Source organism: Miniopterus natalensis, chromosome 2, assembly GCF_054644295.1.
Source record: "Miniopterus natalensis isolate mMinNat1 chromosome 2, mMinNat1.hap1, whole genome shotgun sequence".
NCBI lineage: Eukaryota > Metazoa > Chordata > Mammalia > Chiroptera > Miniopteridae > Miniopterus > Miniopterus natalensis.
Window position 1 is genome coordinate 167,602,630 of NC_142082.1, and position 20,618 is coordinate 167,623,247.

Here is a 20,618-nt window from a genome sequence, read left to right on the forward strand (position 1 = left end):
GTTCAGGAGCGGGCACCGGAGGCATTACAGATGGCCCAGTATGGCAGAAAGGGCCTGGGTGGCAAGGAGGATATCTGAGATACCCAGAGTGACCAGAAATCAGACTCTTTCCCTCTGGGCCTTCGTCTCTGGCCACCCCTCAAACATTTATCTCTAGCCTAGATCCGTCATGAGCTCCAGATGTGTATATCCATCTGCCATTGGACATCTCCACCTGGATGTTCACCAGACAGAGCAAACTCAGCTTATCATCTGCGTCCTACTACCTCTGTTCACCTAAAAATAAAGGCTTTTCAAAGTGAGAGGCAACAAGCATTTATTTGAGATCAGAAGAATAGCTGTTAGGGAAACATTGATTCTAGCAGAAGCCCAAATAATATTTCAATTAGACAAAAACAAGGGGTATTTATAAGAAAGGGAAGGTGAACAATTATATCAATAGATGGAAGGCATTTATAACATAGTGATGTTTATTCTAAAGAATGCTTTTTATTTTCACTCCAAGCCATCAGTCCATAGCTGTATTATCTGCTTTCTTGTTTTCCTTGCAAACAATTCTTTGGGACACAATGTTGTTTTAGGCCCACCTAGTCCAAAGGTTATTTTGCCCTGTTTTAACATTCCAAAGGTTTGAGGCATAAAATGGACACAGTTCCTCTGGCAAGGCAGCTCTGGCTCCATTTTAAAGTGGCTCCATTCAGTTCTTTCCAGCCCACACTGAGCCATGGGCATGTCTAGGGACAATTGGCACAAGTGCTGCAAGACCAGGGACAAGAGAAAGCCCCACTATAAGAAGCGAAAATATGAGCTGAGACGTCCTGCTGCCAACACTAAGATTGCCCCCCCCACACACATATACACAGTGTGCGGGGAGGCAGCAAGAAGCCCCTCACTTTGAGGATGGACGTGGGCAACCTTTCCTCGGGCTCAGAGTATTGTAGGCACAAAACAAAGATTATGGATGTGTCTGCAATGCACACAACAAACTGGTCCGCACTCACCCTAGTAAGGAGCTGCCTCATGCTCATTGACAGTGCACCATACTGACGCACAGTGGTAAGGGTCCCACAAGCACAGCCCCTGGGCGAAAACAAGGAGGCCAAACTGACACCTGAGGAGGAAGAGAATTTAAAGAGAAAAAAAATCAAAGAGAATTCAGATGAAATATGATGAAAGGAAAAAGAATGCCGGAGTCAGCAGTCTTCTAGAGAGCAGTGCAGCAGGGCCAGCTTCTTGCTTGCATCGTTCCAAGACCAGGCCCTGGTGGCCACGCAGGTGGCTCTGCGCTGGAGAGCAAGGCTCTGGGGTTCCAGCTGAGGAAAATCAACGCCCGGAACAGCAAATAAATCTTTCTTCCTCCTATCTTAGCTCATGTGATAAAGGTGTTTATTGTTCTAATAAATAGCTAAATAAATAAGTGGCTTTATTTGTTGTTTTTTTCACACCTGCAGTCCTACTTCTTCAAATCTCCCACTCGGTGAGGCTTCACCATCCACCAAGCTGCTCAAGCCAAATAAACGGGCTAGTATTTTACTCCCTAACCCAGCCCCTCCCCTGTGTTTATTTACCAGTTCCCATGGGTGTTACCTTCTAAACAGCTCTGAGACCTATCCAAGTACTCTGCCCCATTGCCACCGTTCCCACCCAAGGTGCCATCATCATCCTTTGCCTGGACCACTGCACCTGCCTCTTCACTGGTCTCCTGGCCTCTGCCTTTTTCTTCCTCCAGGACATCTTCTGCAGAGCAGCCTACATTTAAATATGCACATATCATCATGCCATTCCCCTACTATGGAAACAAACAAAAAAGTGGCTAGTTCAGCTTGCAACCTCAACATTTACCCAGTGTTTCCACTTGAGACAGTCACGGCGCTTCATTTGCAGCCGAAGTGCTTTCCGCATTTCACATTTCATAACAAATGAGACGTGCTACATCTCATTCCATAACAATGCACTCAAGGGTTGAATTTTAATAAAATTAATATTGACTGCTTCATCAAGGGCATTCTTAAGTGAAACTGGCATTAATTTTTGTTTTCTTTTTTACTGCAAATGCCTGGCGGTGAAGAATGCAGTCACTACAGTATGGTTTGGCTCCACTGCCTTGGTTTGTGCTAAGGCAGCAAGCCCTCTATCCCAGGCTGCTTTTGCAACATCACTGCAATCTCAACTTGCAGGTAATTTCTTATTATTTTTATGAAAATAGCCCGACCTTGAGAACTCCCTAACAGGGTCTCAGGGACCCCCATGGGCCACACTTGGAGAACCACTGATCTAGTAAAACATTATTCATTTTTCAGACCTTAACTCTTTCTCTGCACAGACCTTCATTGTCCCCAAAGTCTGTTTTCTTTTCTTCCTTAGTAATGCCCTCAATTTTTAGCCGAGCTCATGGCTGCCCAGATTTAAGTTATACTTTCCAGCCTCCTTTGCAGCTGGATGTGGCTAAATGATAATTTTAGGTAATGGATATAAGAGAAAATGTTAGGTGTACCTTCTAAGGAGCATCCCTAAAGGGAGGACATGTGTCCTTCAAGGGAGGATGCGTGTCCTTCCTCAGGCCTGCATCCCCTTGCTGCAGGCTGGAATGCAAATACCCTCCCACCTGCTTTCTCGTTTACATTACATAGCAGGCTCCTATGGGCACTGAAGTTTATAACTCCTGATCTAGTCTGGTTCCTCCGTTCACTCATGTATTCAACAAGTGTTAGGTGCCTGCCAGACCCAAGGCACTCTGCTGGGTGCTGGGGATGTTAGTAAGCTAGACATGGTCACTGCTCTAGCCTGCGAGGTAGACACTGAACATTTAATTTCATTATGATTACACAAGTGCTACAAAGGGAGAAGCACAGGGTGCTGGAAGAGCTTAACACAGGGAACCTCATTTCAACGGGAAGACTGAGAAAGGCTTCCATGGGAAGTATGCATCAGTAAGCACTGGGCTCTGCTACAACTGAAGGAAATTCAACATAATAGAAGCCTACATGAGGCTGAAGCTGATTTCTCGCCTGAAAAAAAGTCTGGAGGCAGGTGGTTCAGAGGTAAGGGAGGTGAAGGGGCTCTATATCTTAACCCAGAGGCTGGATTGGGGCTCCACCATCCTCCGCCCATCACCCCTCCTCATAGCCTGAGATGGTTACTCTAGCTCCTCATCTGAAATCAGGTTCTCTTACAGTAAGATCTCCCAGCATCCTGTGCAGCTTCTGCCCTGGAAGCACTTGTCCAAGTGTTATGATTATGAAATTATGGATTGTTTAGTGTCTGTCTCAGACTAGAGTAGTGACCATATCTGCCTTACTTAGCACCCAGCAGAGTTGGATCTGGTAGATCCTCAATACTTGTCAAATCTTTGTTTATATATTAAATGTTATTGATACTTATTGATATGAAGTTTTTTGTGGTAAAATATACACATACCACTATAAAATGTATCATTCTAACCATTTTTAAGTGTACAGCTCTGGGGCATTAAGTCCATTCACATTGTTGTGCAACCATCACACCACCATCCATCTCCAAAACTTTTTCATCTTCCCCAACTGAAACTCTGTACCAGTTAAATACAAACTTCCCATCCCCCCTCTCCCCAACCCCTGATTGTTGACTACTTTGTGAATGAATAAATGGGAAGGGACTAGATCAGATCACAAACTTAAATGCCTGCAGGAGCCAGCTAGGGAATCTCACTGAGAAAAGCAGACCGGCTGTGAATGATAGGGAGGGGTGGGGACTGAGGCAAGCTAGAGAGCACCTGCCTCATTTAATGGAGGCAGCCACTAATCACACAGTTCCAGCTGAGTTGATTAGTAGAGGTTGTACCAGAGTGTGAACTCAGAGTTGCCAGCTCTGCCAAAATTTTGAGAAAAGATGGAAAACCAGACATTCATGTAACATCTCCTAACTTTAATGTTGGCACCTAATTTTTTGTTTTGTTCTAACACTGGGTAAGTCAAACAAAGCATTCCAAGGGCTGGATCTGGCTTAGGGCCCACAGTTTGTACATGATGAACCAGATGGACTGTGTGACACCATTCAAATCCAAGGTCTGTGACCTGTGAAAGTCTATGAAGATGGGTTACAGGCTCCAAGAACTTGGCTCTCACTCTGGGATTTCCAAAGAGGAAAAGAAAAAGGAAGAGAAAGCAAGTTTATGTTGAACATTTAGAACAGCTGTGTGTTTTATATGACTATATTTATTTAATCCTCACAACAATGATAGGACATAAGTATTATTCTCCAGACCATACAGATGAGGAAACTGAGGCTCAAAGAGTTTAAGAAAATTGCTGAAGGTCACAGGACTAGTAACCATACCTGATGGAACTGGGGTTTGAATTTCTGCCTGGATTGTCCCCCTCACCCCACTGCCCCTCCTCTGCATTAAGGAAGGCAAGGTAATGACTAAGAGTCGACTTTTCCCATAGCAGTGAAGGGCTATGAGGCTGACATCCTCATCTAGGGCTTCTGAGGCTTAGCACCACCCCTATCCCTCACGTCTATAGAGTGATTTTCCATTTTCAAAGCACTTTCACATACATTAGCACATGCCAAACCTTTTTGGTAGGTAGTACTATCCTCACTTTACAGAAGAAGAAACTGGGATTAAGCTATCTGCCCCTTGATAGGACTGTAAGCATGGAGCATGGAGATTTCCAGAAGTCTCCTGTTCCTGGTAGAGAGCTATTTTTGCTGTATGGATTCGGTCTTTAGACTGGAGGAGGTCAATGGGGAGAAAGAGAGGGGAAGCAGGTGGAAGCCAGTGGCAAGGCTGACAAAGTATTGGAGGCCAGGCTACTGGAGAAGGGGTGGGAGGGAAGTTGGAAGCCACAGGTGCAGTCCTGTGGTGGCCTCCTTACTAGAAACATCTGCAGCTACACTCACACCCTCTGCAAAGGCGGTTGGGGGCAGGGTTTGGAGATTGGAGGTGTGGGGGAAGGGCCACAGAGGCTGTTCTCTGGAAAGTAAGTCTTGGAGGGCTGACCCATCTCCACCCTGGCCACATTCTCCCAGCTCCATGACCACTTCCTGCAACTCTCAGAAGGTGGTTCCTGGGCCTCCTGTACCCCATGGAAATTATGAGCAGGCAAATTTCTGAGCCCAGCCTGGGCTCAGCCAGCTAGCACCTGCAGCCCTTTGGATAAATTGTCAGCCACAGAGTAAAGCAGATAGAACCCATCCCCACCTCAACCTCATTCTCTTCAAAGGGTGAACTCTATCTTGGGGTGGGTCCAAGCAAGGAAACTTAAGCTCCTTGCTTACCTCCTTTGTGGAAAGGATAGCAGGGAACTTTCTAGGCCTGCCCTGCACCATAAAGATAAGAACAGCAAGGTGGGGGGGGGGGGGGGACACGCTGGTCAATGTGACCACAGGTCTGGATGAATACAGCATGGCCTCTTGCCTGACACAGTTGACTTGGCAAGGCTCTGGACCTCGTTTGGTCTCCAGAACTTCTGGGCAGTGGACAATGAGGCAGACTGTCAGGTCCACGTAGGGCTGGGAAGAAGGGGAAGGAGGTACGCAGAGATACCTCTTCCCCTCTGGTGACCTGGTTCTCTTTCAGGAGCTATTCCCCCCAGGATAGCCAAGATGAAGCAATGTGGCCTCCCAGTGATTCCTGTCTCCTTCAGTTCACACCCTTATGTTGTCTCCTCCCACACTGCACCAGCCTTGGCCTGGGTGACCAATAGAATAAGGTAGAAGGGAAGGTCTGTCACTTTCCAGATTAGGTTATAAGACATAGTAGCTTTTGTCTTGGCCACTTCCTCCCTCTGAGGGAAAGCATTAAGAAGAGGCCCAGGTGGGGAGGAACTAACCCTTCTGGCCAGCAGCCACCTGAGGGTCCTTCTTGGCAGCAGATCCTTCAGTCCAGCCTAGCCTTCAGATGACTCCAGCTCTGACCCACATCTTGGCAGCCACCTCACAAGAGACCTTGCCCCAGAAATACTCAACTCAGCTGCTCCTGAATTCCTGACCATGTGAAATACTGTTTACTGTTTTAAATGACTGAGGCCCAGCCAGACGTGGCTCAGCCCTTGAGCATCGACCTAGGATCCAGGAGATTGCGGTTCGATTCTTGGTCAGGACACATGCCTGGGTTGCGGGCTCCATCCCCAGTCGGGGGTGTGCAGGAGGCAGCCAATCAATGACTCTCTCATTATTGATGTTTCTATCTCCCTCCCCCTTCCTCTCTCTTAAATCAATAAAGACATATTTTTTTTAAAAGAATGAAAAATTAAAAAAAATAAAAGTAAAATAAATTACTGAGTTTTGGGGTGATTTGTTATGTGGCAATAGATAATTAACACACCCCTTCCTTTTTAATAAGAACCTAAGATGGTCCCTCCCCCACCCTCCATGGACCCCCACATAGCTCCCTGCCTCCTTGATGCCCCTTCCCCTCCAAGCCCCCAGCCTGGAACACTGGTTCGGTTCACAGATAAACCTGGAGATGGGGGATGAATTAATCTAGCTCCCTGGAAGGACTAAGAGAACACAAAAAGGGCTGGAGGTTATCTTGCTAGAACTTTGAGAGAAGAAGGGGAGGAGCAGGGTGTGTCACCCCTTAGGAGAGATCTCATAGGAAAGGGAGCACAAATTGATAAAAGGATCACAATAAGCGCAAGCCCCATGCCCTCTCTTCCTTCCGTTCTTTGCTCTTCACTTCCTCAGTGGGTGAACAAGGTGGCCCTTCACTCTGCCCCTGTCCCCTCCTTGTCCCCTTTGTGCAGGAACATGGGGAAGTCCCCGCATAGACACTGGTGAATCCTCGATGACTACTTTCATAAGCCCAGAGGGCATAGGATGTTACCTAATAGAAAGGAAAATGCCACCCACAAAAATTTCCAGGAAACCCCTGCCCCACTAAAGCATGGGGGCTCCTGCTCCTGCAGACTTGCTCCCACTCTCTTTCAATATTTTTTTTTCCTCCTGTCCAGGGTAAAGTTCCCTGACAGAGTTGCCTGAGGCCAAAGTCCAGAGCCCGGCACACATTGCATGCAGAGGTCTAGGTCACTGTGGGAGTGCTGGGGCCAAGGCTGTGCGTGTGCTCTGCTGACCACAGTCTTCATGGCCCAGATGAATGTTCTCTCTGAGAGACAGAGCGGGCAGGCAGGCAGGCTGGTGGGTCTTCTCTATCATTCCTGGCACGACCAGAGCAGGCTCACTTCCTCCTTCACAAACAGATGATCAGATAAGCACATCGCACATATGGAGCACGTCACAGTGAAGCCCTTTCATTATCCAATATTCACAACAGCCCATTTTGGTGGGTTATTATCATTATCCCATTTAATAGGTGAGGAAGGTAAGGAAACTGAGGCTTAGGAGGATTAACTCTGGTCACACCAGCACAGCTGGGATCAGAAGCCAGGTGTCCTGACTCCCAAAGCTGCAGCAGAAGCCAGCTGTCTTGCTGGCTGTCTTTGTCCCCACGTGGGGCCTTTGTTCACAGCACTCTCCTTTGTCAGACTTGGATCATAACCTTGCCAGGTCCAGGGCTACGTGCCCCCAGGCATGTACTGTTCAGTCCCTCTCCTGACGGATGCATAGAGAATGCGACAGCTGCTGGGTGAATGCTCATATGCAGACCATAGCAAGGGCACCCCACAAAGGTGGTGCCTACACTTGGGGATACGTGCCCACCTGTCCAATGCACTGCTAGTGTCTTCGGGCCTGCCCCAGCCTACCCAGTGACCCCCAGTGGTGTGTGACAAACTGTGACCACTGGGTGGCAGTGTGTTCTCATGCCTGGGAACAGACGAGGCCCCAAGAGCTGAGGAATATGGGGGTGGGGCAGAGGCTGGCAGGAACCGCAGCCAGCGGGCACAGAAAGGTTGCAAGACTTGATCTCCAGGACTTGACATGGCAGGGCTGTTCCGTGTGTGTGTGTGTGTGTGTGTGTGTGTGTGTGTACACATACTGCAGCTAGAGGGTCAAGGACAGTGCTGAAGTAGAGCCGAATGTGGGGTGGGGTGGGGTGGGCCAGAGGAATAAAAATATCAAGGAAACCAGGGCAGCCAGTGCGATGAGGGAAAGATGGAGGAAACGGCTTTAGAGATAAGGGCACCATAGCAAGGGCACCCCACAAAGGCGGTACCTACATGTGGGGATACGCGCCGGCCTGTCCACTGCACTGCTAATCTCCTCGGGTGTTTTGGAGCTTCAGAAAAATGACTACTCAGAAGAGAGAGAGAGTAAGAAAGAGCCCAGGGAGAAAAGAATCATGGAGAAGCCAGGAACAGAAAGGGGAAGATAAGAGACACTGGCTGGGGAAAAGTAGGCGAAAGGAAGGCTGGGATGGGAGAAGGGAGCACCCTGAGGCTGGGAGAGACAAGAACCTTCACTGGACAAGAAGGAGCCAGACTCAAGCTTGCTGCTGATGGGAGTTTATTTGTACTGAGCTAAGGTGATCCACTGGCTGCCTAAGCTCCAGGTCAGGGCTGCTGTGGCTCTGGCTCCAGCTCCGGCTCCGGCTCCGGCTCCGGCTCCGGCTCTGGTTCTTGCTCCAGGTCCCCTATCTTGCTCTGAGCCTGAGGTGGGTGAATCCCATGCTCTAAAGCAGAGAATCTTCTTGGTCGCCACTGTGGAAAGACATGGAGGGTGAGAGGAAGAAAAGATGAAGAAATAGGGAATAAAGAGGACACTGCCGGACCCATCTATTCTTTCTCAGGCCCTTGTCCAACCCATCTGGTCCCAGGCCTTTTCTCAGCCCCTTCAAGCCTCCCTTGGGTTCTTCAGGCACAAGGGGTCCCTGGAGTGCAGAGGCTTATGAAGAAGGGGTTCTAAAGGCAAGTTCAGGGTCCACCTTAGTCACCTTTCCTGAGGAAGGGGTGCCAGACAGCACTCTGAGGACTAGGGAGAAGGAAAGGCAGTGGCGGGAGGGGCGGAATCCTTGGCTCACCGGTCTTCTCCAAAGGTGAAAGCCAAAGGCTCCAGTCACCAAAAGGAGCAGAAGGAGGACACCAAGGGTGAGAAAGACAGGGAGATGGCCTGTTTTCAGGGCACCTGGGGCCCTCCCGGCACGCTGGGCACCTAAGGAGAAAGTATAGGATTAGGCATAGGATCACTGCTGAAAGGACATATTGCCACGCCCTCATATTTTGCAGGGGCAGACCACAAGGCCCAGAAATTTTAAGGGACTTGTCCAGGATCATTCAACTAATTAGTGGCAGAAGAGGGCCTGGACTAGACAAGAGCTGGAAGTCAGGTCCCTAATAGGAAACAAAAGAGCTGGGAAGGGGTCGGGAGGGGGTCTGCAAGTGGGATCAAGATGACTAGTCTGGAGTTGAGGCTCCAGTGTTGTGGGATCTCAGACCTGGGCCAGACAGCTCCGTGAAATATACCGCTGTTCCAAGAAGCCTCTTCCCCTGGTACAGATGGCACTGCCAGGGCTGGGAAAGAAGGCTGGCCTCCTGCACCTCCAGCCAGGGTCCTGGGGTACTCTTCCAAGACCGCTTGTCCAGGGGGCTCCACACAAAGCGCTCTTGTCCAGATGCTGGAGTCACCTCACAAAGCAGTTTTCTCAGGTTGCCAGTTAACCCAAAGGATTTGGGAGTCACTGAAAACATTAGAAGGAAGAGATCTTTTGAGTCCCCGATCCCCTTTACTTGACACCATATGATCAACTCCCAAATCTCAATCACACTGCACTCCCCTGGACTCTGATTGGGTGAGGTTGAAGGGAGGAGATCGGGGTCATGGCCAAATTAATCTTATGAAGACAAAGTTCTGGTCAGATCATTCTGCTGCTCAAAAACTTCCCAGGCTCCCTGTTGCCTTCAGGGGACTGTTCAGATTCAAACTGGGCCAGAAAGATCATATAACAAATATTATTTCAGATTCTTTTACATTATTGTCTATTCAAATGCTCAAACCCCCAATATCTGTCAAGTGAATTGACCCCCAATATACTTTGCACTTTTCCTGCTTCCGTAATTTGTATTACATCGGTGCCCCTGCCCTGAGGTGCCCCCTGAATGAACTCACCCTCTATCTGGATGTTTGGAGAACAGTGAACTGACCAACTAACCTAGAGACAGAGCATCTCAAAGCTTACAGTGAGAGACAGGGTGAGTAGGAGGACACAAAATGTGTACAGGAACCTGGAGATTTGGTGACACAGACACCTGAGTACAGACCCTGAGTCTGGTACTTTCCAGCTGTGTGACTTTGGAAAAGTTCCTTCTCTATAAAACATCCCATCAAGTTGTCATGAGATAGCATGGGAAACTGACACAAAACAGTGGACCCTCAAGAAGACCTCAGACAGAAAGAACTGGTAGGCTTTGGTGACTGACTGGATGTGGGGGAAGGAGGTGGCTAGGTGGAGTTATTGATAGAAAGGCTAAGTCAGCAAGAGGATTTGGCATGAAGAAAAGATGGGGCTCAGAGTGAGGCTGAGACGCAACTACGATATCTAGGTAGAAATACGGAGGAAGCATGTGGAAATCCAGCAGCGGCCCACAGGTGATGTATCATTTGTTAGCATATTTATTTATTCATCAACCATACTCATTAAGCACATACTACGTGGTGCCACTATTTAGTGGCCACGGGTTAGTACTGCAGACACAGCCAAGCAACCACCACTGGTAATTAATTGAATTATCTATCAATCCACACAATTTGAGGTTTTTAAAAAAAGTGTGTCTGTTTTACACTGTCTTGAAAAGCCCATGATCAGTAAATATTTGCTGACCAAGGGACTGATTTATGAACTCTTCCCAAATCCAGGCCACTTCCTACAACTTTAACCTGAGCCCTGGCCCCAAAGTGGGACAATGATTCTAGAAATATAGTCCATCCCTTTCGAACCATTCAAACTTTTGCTTCATCGTCTTCTAATTTCTCAGACCCTCCCCCCCAGGTCAGAGCAGGGGATCCCCTTAAAGAAGTGTGGAACATTCATCTAGTGACTCAGGGGAGATTTTCAGTTTCAGTTCTTTACATATGGGGGCGAGAAAAGAGGAGGCCATGAGGGACAGCCTCTGTAACTTGTGTTCATGCCCTGGCATCATGAGGCAGATTTGCCCCGTGTTTGCCCAGCCAGTCGTCCCCCCCATCCAGCTCCCCTGGGTTGGGAGCCACTCCTTCCCCACACGGGGCTGACCTGTGATGACTGCCAAAGTGACAGTGGTATTGAGCTGCTGACCCTGCAGATGGATGTGGCAGGTGTAGGTCCCAGCCTGGGCCTGGCTCACAGCCTCTAGTCGAAGGGTAAAGTTGCCATTGTCTCCAGCCACCAGCAGGTCAGGGCTTCCCCCAGGAAGGGCCCACTTGGCAGTGAGGGAAGACTGTGTCTCTATACCAGGAGGCAGGTGGCAGGGCAGCTCCGCCCTGGAGCCTGCTCCTGCATACACTGTCAGAGGGACTGGAGGCTCCGGATCTGGAGAGAAAAAGGAACCTAAAGTTAAAGCTGATAATGGGAGGTAACAGGGGCTGGAGCACTAGATCTGCATGGAAGGGAGACAGAAAAGCGCAGGAGTGAAGGAGGGGTCCAGCTCTGAAGAGTGCTAAGAAGCGGAGTAAGGTGGATGAACCAAAGAGGCTCAGAAACCCAGGATGTGGGCTGGGCCAGCAGGAGACCAAAAGCTGGCAATTGAGGCTGGATGGCCAAAGGAAAGTCTGCCATGGGAGAAAGCAGCTGAAAGTCTGCAACAGGAGAAAGAAAGAAATTGGACAGTGAGATCCAGAGCAATCACAAGTATTAGCTGCTGAAGACCTGCTTTGGGGACCCATAAGTCAGGGAGAGATGAGACGCAGGCAGGAAGGTGTTGTGGTCAAGTGTGACGGCAGACTGGAGGAGTTACCCAGAACAGTGAGGTTGTAGGTGCTGGAGGCCTTGAAGCCATCTCTGTAGGTGAGGATGCAGCCCCAGGGCGCAGAGTCCACGGGGCTGACTTGCGGCAGGAAGAGAAAGCTCCCAACTAAGTGATGATGGGAGGACTCCTGAATAGGGATTCTGCCTGGGCCCCGGAACCAGTGCACAGAGTCTGGGAGGTCAGGGCGGCTGAAGGAGCAGTTCAAAACGACCCAACTGGAGGTCCTGAGGGACCCTGCGGGACTGGCAGTCACTGTGCAAGGGTAAAGAAGGTTTGATCAGCCCCACTGCAAACATTTTCCCAGCACAGCAGGCCAACTACCGCTGGAAGCTCCTGGAAATAGGCACCACAATTTAGATTTCTTTGTCTTCTCCCCTCTCCCTTCCCTCCCCCCAGCTCAGTGCCTGACACCTGGAGGTGCTTAAAATGGGTGCCCAGAGTCTCCTGCCTCCAAGTTTACTTGGCTTGGTCTATTCTCCCCTTTCACCAGGACTTCCTTGCTTGAGGATCCCCACTAATCCCACCTCCTGAGCCACAGATGTCTGAAATGAATCACTCTAGCCCCGCACCCTCCCTACCCCCTCCAAGGGGTGCCTCCCCTCCTCCACCTAAGCACTCCCATGGTGGGTAGGGGAAGGGGAGATCAAGGGGTGATACAATCTCTCCACAGGGCCCTCCCCCGACACACGTGCTTTTCTGGGGGCACCTTCCACTTAGCAATCTGGTTCCCCACCCTCTTCCGCTCCCCTTCTGGGGGCTCGCTGGCAGGGCCTCTGGCGCATCCTTAGAAGCACAGCCCGGGCCCAGCCCTTCCTGCCTCCGGACGGCGTCGGGAACAGGGCGCCCTCCTCCCGCCCGGCGCCCCTCGCCCCGCCCCCACCTACTCGAGGCCTGGCCCACTCGCAGACGGACGCGGCAGGTGTGGGCGCTGTCCCTGAAGCTCACGGCGGCGCGGTACTCGCCGGCGTCTGTGCGTTGAGCCGGGCGCAGCCAAAGCGAGAAGTCCCCGCGCTGGAAGCCCCGCTCTTCCAGCTGCACCCGGGGCTGCAGGGGCGGCCGCCCGCTGCGCAGGCCCCCGGGCGCCAGCCTCAGCACCGTGTAGAAGGACGCGGCGGGGCGCGAGCCCGGGGCTGGGGGCTGGCTGGGCGCGGGAGAGAGATGGGAACATTCAAGGGAAGATGCCGCCCCGCACACTTTGAGTATAAGGAAGCCCACCCAAAGGGAAGATCTCTCGACCATTAACCGTCCCAGTCCTCGCTTGCACTGGGCCAGCGCCATCCCCTGCTGGCAACCCGTGGGATGCCAGGATGAGGGGAGCGGTCTGCGAAGGAAGCGCCTGGGGTGCATAGTGGCAGGGGAGGCAGGCCACTGGCTTCAGAGGGACTGACAGCTCAGGGGAGGGGAATGAGGGCTGGCTTGCGCCTTGGATTTGGGAGTTCTGTTGCCCAATTTTGGGGTGCATACCTGTCTGGTAGATGCTGCCAAGTGACCCCAACTGTTCGAAGGCTGATTTCCTGGAGGGGGATTGTGAGGCTGCAGGGAAGCTGGGCAGGAGCCCCTTCCTGGGCCCACATCTCCTGGACCTCTGCCCCAGGCCCTGGTGCCTCCACTGGGGAGGAAAAGAGAGGCCAAGGGGAGGAGCCATGAGCCAAATGACAGTTGAAGAGAAGGAGCCTGAGGAAGACCAGGGGTTCTGTCCTTTTCCTTCCAAGGGGGAGCCTGAAGAGAGGCTTTGGGGCTGAAGAAAGGCATGAGGAAAATCCACCCAAACTAAGAACCTTGGCTCTGCGTGGTCATCCGGAGACCCCTGCTGACCCCCTCCTGTGGATCTGGTGGTCAACCCTCTCAAGAGCTTCATCCCCACCTTACCTGGAGCCACCCACAGCAGTTGTAGAAGCAGCAGGACCAGGAACTGGGCCTCCCCCATCTCCCCTTAGGCCTGGGCCACGAAGAGCCCTCCAAAGGGAAGAGGTCAGAAAGTAGGGAGAGACAGCCTGACAAAAGGGAGGTTCTGCAAAGTGGGAGGTGGAGAAAGGGAACCTAGAGGAAGAGGGACCAGGACAGAGGCCTGGAGAGAGAGGGGAAGAACCAATGACCAGAGGCTGGAATCCAGAGGAAGGCTGGCCAGATCAGGCAGCCGGGGGCTGAGGAGGGTAGAGGGTGAGGGGGCGGGGGTCCCAGGTAATGGGACAGGGCAGTGACAGAGAGCAGAGCAGAGGCAAGGTGGATGTCTTGAGCTGGGAGGTCGGTCTTCTGCTCCCAGAGCCCTTGCCCCTGTCCTTCTGCCTTCCCTCCACCTTCCCCACTTCCCCTCTGCATTGCCCCCCCACACACCCCAGGGCTCACGGTTTCGCTTCGCAGTGGAAAGTCTGAGGGGGCTGATTCCCAGCAGCATTACCCTCCACCCCTGTGGTGGCTGGCACTCCCCTTGTTTATTTCCTCAGTCTTGGGTGTCCCCACCACCCCCTCCACGCCCTCCCCCACCCTCCTGACTATTCCCTTTCCCAGGACCTTATGCTCTTTTCTCCAAACTGTTTCTGCCTGAATCTACCAGTTTGCCCATCTGTAAGCTGTCTCCCATCAGTCCCAACATTCACACTTTCTTCCTGGCCAGCCCTTTCTTTGGTACTCATCCCCTCCCTCATCCCTTTAACCTCCCAGAACTTCATTACCCCTGTAGACCTGCCTCTCTCACCCATCCAATGATTCTTGGGAATAAGGTGGGACAGGAAGCTTTACTGGACCTTAAAAGATGGTAGGTCTGGGTAAGAGCACCTCAAGCCCAATGAATAGCTGTGTTGTATTGAGCCTTCAGTATGTGCTAGGCACTGTATTAGACACTACATACAGTAACTCATGAAATCTAATGTTATCCCCATTGTACAGATGAAGAAACTGAAATAGGGTCAGAGATTAAATAATTTGCCAAGGTCCGTTACAGGGTGTGAAGACAAAAGCTCTGTGTAGTCCTGACCCTGTGTGAATTATAGGTGTCTTAATAAGAATGGTGGTGTCAGTGAGTCACATACACCCTGCCCTGGCTCAGACCCCTATATACTCAGCATTTGCTCCCAATCCAGAGGTTCTAGATTGGCAAGAGTGATATGGAGAAATGCAGAAATCCTGCAACAAAGATCAAACTCTAGGAAAACTGAGGCAGAAGTACTAGGGAAGGAAGCCTGAGACTGCCAGAGGGAAACCATTGCTCCCCACCCCACCCAGCCTGAGAGAGCGGTGGAGGGTGGGTGCCAAGAACTTGTAGCCAGCCTGGGTACCACAAGAGGCCCTGGAGTTCTCTCCTTAACCAGGTGCTCACTTCCTCAGTGCCAGGGAGAGGGAAAGTTCTGATGCTGGGCAACTCTCACTCTAGGTCCCAGGAGGTTGAGACCCAGGCCTCCAGCCCTCTCCCACTGCAGGGGTGGGACTTCCTGTTTCTGAGGCTGTTTCTTCGCCTGGTTCAGCACAACAGGGCTGGTAGCTTTCCACTGGGCTCAGCAGTGTCTAAACCTGGTGTGGGCTAGCAGGGAAGTGTGTATTGCTGGGGAGGCGCATCCCCAAGAATCCAAAATCAGGATAGCAGCCAGCTCTCAAAGAAGTTGCACTCTATGACCATCCCTAAAGTGCTAACCTTCTTTTCTTGAGTGGTGGGTGGTAGGAGGGTACTTTTTTATAGAAGGGAAGGGTCCTAACAATGTGACATAGCCATCTTCTTTCCTTCGCCACGGGAAAACAGGAGACAGGTTAAAAACAGAAGCGCGACCATTTCTTTATTAAATTATACAAAAAGGGGAGGGGGGGCAGCTGTGGGGCTTGGTCCCAACCCTGGCCCCACCCTGGCCTGGCGCTGTCTGAGAGAAGGGGATCTGAGGGAGACCCAGGAATCAGGCAGGGTAGGGATGGTCAAGACAGAAGGCTAGGATGCAGAGGTTAGGAAGGAGACTGGGAGGGGGTGGGGGGAGTGGCTGGGAGGAGAGAGGGAGGAAAAGAGAAAGAAGAGGGAAAGGGGGCAATTGGAGACCAGCTGGGGAGCTCAGATGGAACAGGTCAGGAAGTGGAACAATGGCAGAGTGAGGATGGAGGGGCAGTGTCTGGAGAGGTGGACATGAGAAGGCTGGGGAGAAAGAGGGTGGCAGCTCTGATGCAGGGCCCAGAGCAAGGAGTCAGGTGAAGAGTGGCTGTACTCGTCTGTTCCTGCCCCCATCTCCAGGCCCCGAGGGGCCTCCCACCCCAGCCCACTGGCAGGGGGCTCATGCCGACGCCCCATTTTCTGTCTTCTGCCGCTTGGGATCAGCTTCATCCTGTGGAGAGAGAAAGAGCTGATAAATGGGAGAGGGACATCCCCTGTCCCTGCCCTGCTCCGGCACCCGCCCATGCACCACAGGGATCTGGGTCCAAATCCAAAGGGCTCCCAGCTGCATCCCTGATAGCCCCTCAGGCCCCACAACCCAGCCCAAACCTCCTCTTCAGCAGCTCTCTTCAGCGCGGGCCCCTCGTCGTCATCTTCTTCTTCTTCCTCATCTGAGGAGCCAGAAATGGGTCATTGGGGAAGAGCAGGAAGCTCCAGCAGACCCCCTGTGGCTGCCCTCAGCCCTGTTTCAGGTCTTCAAACCCACCCTAACTCTGTTCCTTGGAGCCCAGCCTCCCTGCCCCTCCCCACCTTCTTCTTCCCCTTCATCTTCCTCCTCTCCGTCCTCAGCAGTTTCTTCTTCCTCCTCCTCAGCTCCATTCTCCTCCTCCTTTGGGGACCAGAAGAGAAAGCATGTCAGGCTGGATGCCCCACCCACCATCACCACCAGGGGCAAGGGGCACTGGGAGGGCCTGAGGGGTGGGGCAGGGACTAGCAGAGAGGTCGGGGCAAACACGGCAAAGACAGACCAGCCTCCCAGGAAGGTAACTGGAGGGGGAATGGTGGGGAGGTGTGGCCACAACCCCAACCCTGACCCTCAGCACCTCCACCACTTCTTTCTTTCGCTCTTTCCGGCTCGCCTTCTCCTCCACCTTCTCTTTCTTCTCCTTCAGGTCCTGCAAGAGAGAAAGGGGTCACCTTTCTCTCACCACAAATGATCTGCAGCCTTTAAATCCCTCTAGCTCCGGTTCTCCCTCCGCAGTGAGCTTAGAAGAGTGTGAAATGGAGAAGGTAGCCACAGCAGCTTGGAGTCAGAAGAGGTCCCACGGTCCTTAAGGCCATATCGGGGCTGAGACCAGACACCCTCCCCCAAGACTCAGGGGAGATGAAAAGTGATGAGGAAAGAGAACTAGGCGACCAAGGTAACTGCTCACCATCCCCATCAAGCTCTTCCAAACCTCACTGGTTGAAGAGTTCAGCTCAGCAAAGCAAATCCCCTCCATCTGCTCATGGCCCTGATGCCCCACCCCCTCCATTGCCTACCCAGCTCCGCCTTTTGTCTACCCCTTGGGCCTTTTCCTGGTACTCTTTCCTGGGCATCCCTCCCAGCTTCCCCCCAACTACCAAAGCCTTTGTTGCCCTGTCTGTATGTCTGTCCCCAAAGTCCTCAGGCTCCTACTTGGGTAAATACCACAGGAATAGGGAGAGCACTCTAGCCCAATTCCTGGCACCCCCTCACTTTTTCCCACTCCCCCTTCCAAAAAAAAGTTCAAGTAGTTTCCTCCCCCTAAGGCCCATGGTGTGGTAGAAATAACCACTTCCAGGGGATGTAGGTCAAGCAGGGTAAAAGAAACATGGGAGAATGTGGGGCATGGAGGATGAAAGAAGAGAGACAAACACATTGTGTATGGGGTGGGACAGGAATACAGATGGGGAAAGGACCTGTCCACCCCCTGCACTGCCCCTCTCTTCTTCACCCCAAGATCTTAGCAGGCACACCCTACTGTCCTTTTCTGATATGGCAGAAGGAGATGCGCTCCTGAGAGAGTCTCCTCTCTCTAGACACACCCACCCTTCCAATTTTGATTCCAGTCTTCTTCCCACCCCACCCTTGGCAGGCACTGAACGACAGTGTCTCCCTGTGATCAGATCTGGCATCGGTGTGCAACTCTGTGTATCTGATTCCATGTGGATGGAAGTTTTCTGTGTGAGTAGATCACTCTGGAAGGGTGTGTCCTTTCTGGAACAGAACTGAGGATAGGAGAGGTGGGGGTTGGTGTCAATGGTTGGCCTGGAGAGACACTTAATTCCCTTCTCCCTTTCAGGGGAGCACAGAATGCTTGACCCTCTCACTCCAGCTAGGTTTCTTCATGTCACTTGGCTGTCCTCATTTCTTTGCCACATGGACAGTATGGCATTTCTTTCTTTTTTAATTAAATTTATTGATTTGAGAGACGAGGGAGAGAGAGATATCGATTTGTTGTTCTACTTATTTATGCATTCATTGGTTGATTCTCGTATGTGCCCTGACCGGGTATCAAACCCATACCTTGGCGTATCAGGACGATGCTCTAACAACTGAGATACCTGGCCAGGGCAGTATGGCATTTCCACTGCCTAGTTGATTTTCCCCTCCATTCTGGGCCTGGAGAGCCAGGGGCTCATCAGCTCCTATCTGGACTGCAGCACTAAGTCTGTGCAGCCCTGGCCTGAGTTTCACATCTGGGCTTAAGAGGGGGAGGGAGACTACCAGAGACCAAAGTCCAAGGGGCCAGGTCCTCTCCTCCCTGTCCTGTCCTTCTGGTCACTGTCCTTCCATGATCCCTTTTCCAGGAGGGTATGTGACCCAGGTCTTGTGCAGAGAAGCCCTCTGGCCTCATTTACTCACACAGGCGCACACACTGACACAGGCTGACACCAATTCACACACACAGCTACAGAGGAGCACCCACGCAACCCAAAGACACATGGCCTGGTGTTTGGGCCTTCTGGCACACTCTTGTGACAGACAGCACAAGAGCACAGTGGAGCCACTCACAAAGCAGCAACATGGCTCCAGGTCTCCACATGCACACATGTAACTGACACGGGCAGTCCCACACACTTGCTGAATTTCAGACATACAAAGACACCTACTCAATGAAGTCACATGCCACCACACCTTTCCAGATCTCCCATATAGCCCCTCTCTTTCAGTGCCTTTAATCCTAATGGTACCCCCTTTTCACTTCCCAGGCCACCAGGAGGCCTCGGTGACCTCCTCAGCAACCCCCCACTCCCAAGGTCGGGCTCCCAGCCCCCAAGCTCTGGCCGAATTAATTTCCCAAAGCAATACTCAGCAAGTTCCCTAGAGAAATTAAAGGCTGAAAGAGAGGCAAGGGCAAACGGATGGGCCAGGGAAGGGAGCTGACGAGAGCAAGGACGGCTCTACGCAAGGCCATGCAATGCTGAGCAGAGGTTTTTTCGAAGGCTATTCCTAACCTGCTTCTGATTTTTAGGGACTTAAAATTCTTTAAGTGTGGGGGGAGAGAGTGAAGGGGTGCTATGGAGAGAAAAGAGAGCTGAAGGCCATGGGTAAAGGAAAGACGGAAAGAAAGGAGGGAAATGAGAAAATAGAGGCAGTAGCTGTCCAAGAGGCAGTCGGCCTCGAGGAGCAGCCTCCAGGGAGAGTCCTGTTTACACAGGAGGGTCTCAAACCACTTAGCCGAGGAAAGGTGAGGTCAGGTTGGAAGGAGGGACGGGGAAACGGGGCGCGGGGAGAGGGGCGTAGGAAAGGGGCAGGTAAAGTGAGCCGCGGAGAGCTCCGACGGGAAACTGGCCACGGACACGGCGCGCGGGCCTGGCCCGGAGAGGGGTGGAGACAGCGGCTGGGCCCGAGCGGGGCCGGGAGCGTCACTCGGGAAGCTAGAGGGCGCTGGCGGGCGCACGCCGAGGTGGGTAGGCAGCGCCAGGCAGGGGAGCGGGGGGAGGGCAGAGAAGGGTCTGCCGGGATCCGGCGCCTGGACAGCGTGGGGCCGTCGGGGGCGGCCTGGGGTGCGTGACCGCGCGGAGTCCGGGGGTCGCGCGGGGTCCGGGCCGCGGCCGTCCCCGCCCGTACCTTGGCGCTCAACTCGGCCGCTGCCTCCACGCTCTTCTCCGACATGGTGCCGGGGCCGGGGCTGGCGGGGAGCCGGGGTCCCGGGGCCGGGACGGAGGGGCACTGGACGGCGAAAGGTGGCCGCGGCCGGAACCTGGCGCGGTGGCGGCGGCGACGGCGACAGCGGCAGTGGCGGCCGCTCAGCAAGCTGGGTCTCTGGAAGAGGCGGCAGAGGCGCGCGGGGTGGGGCGGGGGCGGGTCTGGAGTGGAGACCCGCAGGGCTGCGGCCGTCCGGAGAGCGGGCGGAAGGGCGGTGCGGGCGGTGGCCGGCGCGCTCCGGCCGCGGTCGCTAGGTCCTGGGCTCGCTGCCCCCGCACCAGCAGAGCTGCCACCGACCAGCCGCTGCCGCCCCCGGGCAGAGAAACCGCTTATAAAGGCGGCGCTGCCCGACGGGAGGGGCTTCCCAGGGGTGGGGCAGGCGGGAGCGGGGAGGAGAGGAGAAGGGAGGAGGATGAAAGCGGAGGTTGGAGAGGTGGGGATAGGAGGATGAAAGCGAGGGGAGGGAGAGCACGGGAGGCGGGAGGGAGGACGGGACCGGGAGGGGGAAATGGAGGGACTGACTGTCGCGGAGAAAGGAGTGGGGCGCGGAGGTGGGAAGGGGTGGGGTCCCTGCGGGGAGGGACCTCTCCGAATCCCGACCTACTGCCTGTGAATGTGGAGTCTGTCTTTCGGGGGCAGACTGAAGGGCTGGCCAGAATCCTGTTGACCCCCGAACCCCCCCCACACACACCCCCCCACACACACACACACGCCCTGAGATTTTGCAAGGGATGGTGAGGGGAGCTGAGGGAAAGCTGGGCAGGTATTTGAGAAACCA

General features: G+C 52.9%; 2 protein-coding genes and 1 pseudogene across 3 annotated transcripts; 1 reads left to right on the forward strand and 2 right to left on the reverse strand.

Annotated features, from left to right (window-relative positions):
- Positions 1-724: 724 nt before the first annotated feature.
- On the forward strand, positions 725-1,346 carry LOC148093918 (small ribosomal subunit protein eS8 pseudogene; annotated as a pseudogene).
- Positions 1,347-8,432: 7,086 nt separating this feature from the next.
- On the reverse strand, positions 8,433-14,037 carry LAG3 (lymphocyte activating 3). Of its 2 annotated transcripts, none has more exons than XM_087813971.1 (8): positions 13,689-14,037; positions 13,284-13,428; positions 12,704-12,960; positions 11,808-12,071; positions 11,108-11,383; positions 9,314-9,556; positions 8,900-9,030; positions 8,433-8,579 (listed from the first exon to the last, which is right to left on the reverse strand). In XM_087813971.1, exons 1-8 carry the CDS (start codon positions 13,744-13,746, stop codon positions 8,433-8,435), a joined length of 1,521 nt encoding a protein of 506 aa, XP_087670097.1. In that variant the 5' UTR covers positions 13,747-14,037. The 2 variants fall into 2 exon arrangements, with proteins under 2 accessions (XP_087670097.1, XP_087670096.1); XM_087813970.1 differs by having other exon boundaries at positions 12,704-12,976; positions 13,270-13,428.
- A 1,523-nt stretch (positions 14,038-15,560) lies between these two features.
- Positions 15,561-20,284, reverse strand: PTMS (parathymosin). Its single transcript, XM_087814810.1, has 5 exons — positions 19,763-20,284; positions 16,770-16,841; positions 16,477-16,555; positions 16,276-16,337; positions 15,561-16,117 (listed from the first exon to the last, which is right to left on the reverse strand). Exons 1-5 carry the CDS (start codon positions 19,805-19,807, stop codon positions 16,067-16,069), a joined length of 309 nt encoding a protein of 102 aa, XP_087670936.1. The 5' UTR covers positions 19,808-20,284; the 3' UTR covers positions 15,561-16,066.
- Between the last annotated feature and the right edge of the window lie 334 nt (positions 20,285-20,618).